The sequence below is a fragment of the Euwallacea similis genome, chromosome 14 (genome assembly GCF_039881205.1).
Source record: "Euwallacea similis isolate ESF13 chromosome 14, ESF131.1, whole genome shotgun sequence".
Taxonomy (NCBI): domain Eukaryota; kingdom Metazoa; phylum Arthropoda; class Insecta; order Coleoptera; family Curculionidae; genus Euwallacea; species Euwallacea similis.
In genome coordinates, this window is record NC_089622.1 from 2,551,033 (window position 1) to 2,555,144 (window position 4,112).

A 4,112-nucleotide genomic window follows, 5' to 3' on the forward strand; every position below is an offset into this window, starting at 1 on the left:
ATTTTTGCAGTGCACCCTTGAGTATTTCTTTCCGAAAATTTGAATTCACTTAATTTTATTATTTCCTTTTAAATTGTCTTGAATTGTTAGAGTTTTCTCTTATTAACTTTGGCAACTCGATCGACTGATTTAGATCTTCTTTATGATTAGCTCATGCCGGTAAAAATTTCTAGTTATAAGGCTACCATTACCTACATATACAGAAACCCATTTACACACTCCTAAACATTGATTTATGTTCTTAAATCACAAAAAACAAATTCAATCAATCCAATCCAGTTCAAACGCTAAACTTGAATTCTCTATTCTCAACACATTCAATGGACTCACGTCAAATGAATGAAGAAAACGGAACACTAATTTACTTCCAGTGTAGGATGCAAATAAGGCAATTACATTAAGTATTCGAACCGCTTTCTTTTATCGCGAACCCGTTACTTTTGCCGATATGTATGCAACATCGCTGTTCTTTATAGTGATGGGCATCCGCGTTAAGGCTACCAAAATACCAAGGATCAGATGCCCATAGAAACTATCGAAGTTTAAGTACAAAAGAAATTGTAGTTTTAGAAGGAAATCTATTTTTTGAAAGTAAATTTGAAACCAAAAATATAATTAAAGAGAGTGAAGACCAAGAAGTGGTTTATGAAGTGGTAACTTTTCTCTTTCTTGAGTCCCTTAAGGATTTTTCTAATTGATTTTACGTCGATACATTGTATAAGCAAACTGTTTATGTTTTTTGGGGAGAGTTCTTCTTTGTACTTGTAACTCTTCATACATGTCTTTAATTGTTCATCAAATCGTATAGCGTGCGTACATATTATTTACCAATTTCTCCTTATTACGTTTCATAATTATTAACACGAATTTGTGAAGACTCAGTGATGGTTTAGTGGTACTACCAAGCAGTATTGTTTGCTCAATATCTCAGGAACTATGAGTATTATTAACTTATTCTTATTATACGTCTTTGTGATTAGCGGTAAGTAATTTTGAGCTCGCAACAAAAGTATGTAATTGTGGTGCAACAATTTTACTATTTAGCAAATAGCCAAAATTCCTTCCTGGACCCTATCAAAGATGCCCTTTTCTTACACAACTTCGTGCCAACCAACAATACCATCCAGGATTGCGTTTTTAGGCCTGCAAACGTGAAGGACATGTGCCCTGATCCAGACGTCAGGTACCTACTTTGCTATATTGGTAGTTCAGATTAACTGGAGCTTCAACAATTCCTAGATATGTGCTGTATAGTAATGACCAAAAGCAAGTGTATGACCATAAACAGTCTGACTGGCTCAGACAAAGCATTTGGGACCCTTCAAAAGAAGACATGCTCCTGGTACATGGGTATGCCGGAGGGGACGACACTCTTCCCATTAACGTCCTGAGAGATGGTACCTACACATATTTTGTACTTTTAGCGATTTATGAAGTAAAAGTTACTTTTAAGCATATATTCGCAATGGATCATACAACACTTGGATTTTGGATTGGGGAGCTTTAAGTGAGGCCCCCTGCTACAGGGCTGCGGTTAACAACTTGAGAGCTGTAGCCAAATGCACCGGGGATTTTTTGACATCGCTTAGAACAGCGGGGTTACCCACAGACAGGCTTACTTGCGTGGGGCATTCTCTAGGTATGGTGACAATTCTCTAGGTGGAGTTTACAGCTCCCAACGTACCTCAAATCATTGGTCTATCGCTAAGACTTAGTAATTTTCTAAGTTTATTTAATAGTTTATGTCAGGTGTTTACTTGAAAATTGTGCTCTAACCGACCCTGCTTTACTTGATTAAAAGCATATATTTCACACTACAGAGAACCTTTAAAGTGTTTAACGTATCTCAGGTCATTAGAAAAAAAATGTTCCAAAATTATTTCACTCATTTCTACTCATTTTTTCGGTTCTTTTTATTCTTTAAAATGCCTATAGCAGGCCTCGACTTCACCAGTACTTAAATGCAAAATTTTCACATTACAATATATAGAAATCCTTCATCACTCCGCAAATACTAATAAATTTTACCGGAATATTCCTATTTTGGAATATTTCTAAATTGGAAATACTACTAGTTTTTCCACCTTTGTAGTCTACAACCAATAAACCGAAATTTTAATTCATTACCTAGGGAGCCACATATGTGGATTGATTTCAAAATACGTTCTATTCCGCATGCATCGGATTGTGGCTTTAGACCCAGCTCGTCCAATGATCACTAATCAAATAAAACTGAATCCTGGTGATGCTGCTGCAGTTCATGTCCTCCACACTAATGCTGGTCACTATGGGGAGGGTGGCAAGGGTGGACACGTGGATTTTTGCATTAATGGAGGGAGAATTCAGCCCTATTGTGAAAATGGGGATAGTAAGTGTTCATTTTGTCGGGTGCTGTAATGGGGAAAATATCTATCGTTTTTAGTTGATGCCCAACTTTGCAGCCACATTTGGGCCATTTGCTACATGGCTGAAAGTTTGGTACCACATATGCAGAAAAAGGCGGAGCCCTGTTCCAGAAGATGTCCCTCTGGACCTAGGCCTGGAAATCGTGTGGGGATTCCCGTGATAATGGGACAGACAACTCCTTTAAGGTTCATAATTGATTTTAGAAGGTTTTAGCAATATTAGGGGTTGATTTTTAGTGCTGTAGGTTCCTACTGTGTTCACGATAAAGAACCTCCATATTGCCCGAAAAGCTCCCAAGACATTGGTGATGTCAGATGTTGCCTGAAGCCTCCAGATATTTCCACACAAAAGACACGACGATGGTTTTAATTTGCGTTAGAGAATGAAATTTCTAGACTACCAAAAATATAATATGTAGTAGTAAAATGTATACAATTTCAAGCACAAATGTCATAAAATGTCCCTTAAAAATAAATGATTATTTTTGTGTCTATTAAATTTTCCAGCCGGCTTTCCAACGGAAGTTAGACCGGACGTGGCGTGACCGCCAGCCCTACTTGGCCAAGAATATTGGTATTACAATTCCTGCAGGTTTCTGGATAATCGATATTAAGAAGGAAATTGTACGTATAACTTCTTGTATAGCAGAACAAAAATAAGGGTGAAGTCATTTTTTCAGGAAATTTCAAAATATAATTTTAAATTAAAAAAATACACATAGGAAGGCTCAGTTTGTTCAAAGTCTTCGCAACTTTACCAGCAAGATAATTTCGATAGAAACGGCGAAATCAGAGTATTGCTTAATTGTTCCATTTACATGGATATTATTTTACTGAAAAAGATACTGAAAGTTTGAAAAACTTCACCTCAGATTTCTATGACTCTTCGCTTGGTAATTAAGGACCTTGCAGTTACTCGATTCGGAACCTAATTTCCGTTGTTTCAGACCAGGAGAATTTATCGTAAATTGAGGCTAGTAATTTACGTCCTTGTTATTAAGGATTGGTCATGTTCCCACGTACCCTCGGATAAAAACTGCATGCCTCAAAATTGCCTCGTCTTTCGTCCCAACCGCCTTTGCTACTCAGTTATTTATCTTTAGTTGTAACTTTTAGGTTCGTTGTCTCCAATTAGGGCATATGGGCTTTCTGCGAATTGGAGCATTTGAGAGATGAATGGGTGATCAAGGAACATTTATTATAACGACTGCAATTTGCATGTGTTGTAGCGTAAAATATTTCTTTTCTGGTTATTTGCGATAATAAGATTTTTTTATAAATTGCAGAAGGTCTTCAAGAAGGTATGCAAGAAGATATGCAGGAGCGCAAAGTTTCTTTTAAATGTGGTTTTATTTTAAACTTACAGGATGATTCAAATTGTCTATATCACGGTTTCCCAAAACTTTTAGCTTTCCCCTGTAGTTGTTTTTGAAGACCGCTTCAAAAAACGATTAGGGTAACAGTACAACAGTAATTCCATTAATATATTTTACTAACAGCTTTCGTTTTCTTCGAAACACATATAAAAATTCAACCCTAATATCACGGGTCGTTCAAGGAAAAAACTTGCACGCAAACCAGACATTCCCTTATACCTAGGGGGTCGAATATTCAAATTTCGCCACCCTTATCCCGGCGAGTGGTGGGAAAACAGTCCGCCCCTATTGGCCAAGATTTTCTGCAATAACTCTTCCAGTGCCTCGTATT

At 37.1% G+C, this 4,112-nt stretch overlaps 1 protein-coding gene across 1 annotated transcript; it reads left to right on the plus strand.

The window, feature by feature from the left end:
- The first annotated feature begins 713 nt into the window (after positions 1–713).
- Positions 714–3,061, plus strand: LOC136413432 (lipase member H-like). The gene is made up of 7 exons (XM_066396988.1): positions 714–982; positions 1,045–1,183; positions 1,240–1,397; positions 1,454–1,639; positions 2,132–2,368; positions 2,423–2,591; positions 2,643–3,061. The coding sequence occupies exons 1-7, from the start codon at positions 937–939 to the stop codon at positions 2,773–2,775; spliced, it is 1,068 nt and encodes a 355-aa protein (XP_066253085.1). The 5' UTR covers positions 714–936; the 3' UTR covers positions 2,776–3,061.
- Positions 3,062–4,112: the final 1,051 nt, after the last annotated feature.

Bases quoted from the DNA above. Each gene is read 5' to 3' on its own strand.
- LOC136413432 (XM_066396988.1), top strand. From the start codon at position 937: ATGAGTATTATTAACTTATTCTTATTATACGTCTTTGTGATTAGCG. The intron at 983-1,044 runs GTAAGTAATTTT...TTTACTATTTAG, and splicing joins ATACGTCTTTGTGATTAGCG to CAAATAGCCAAAATTCCTTC. The intron at 1,184-1,239 runs GTACCTACTTTG...AACAATTCCTAG, and splicing joins TGCCCTGATCCAGACGTCAG to ATATGTGCTGTATAGTAATG.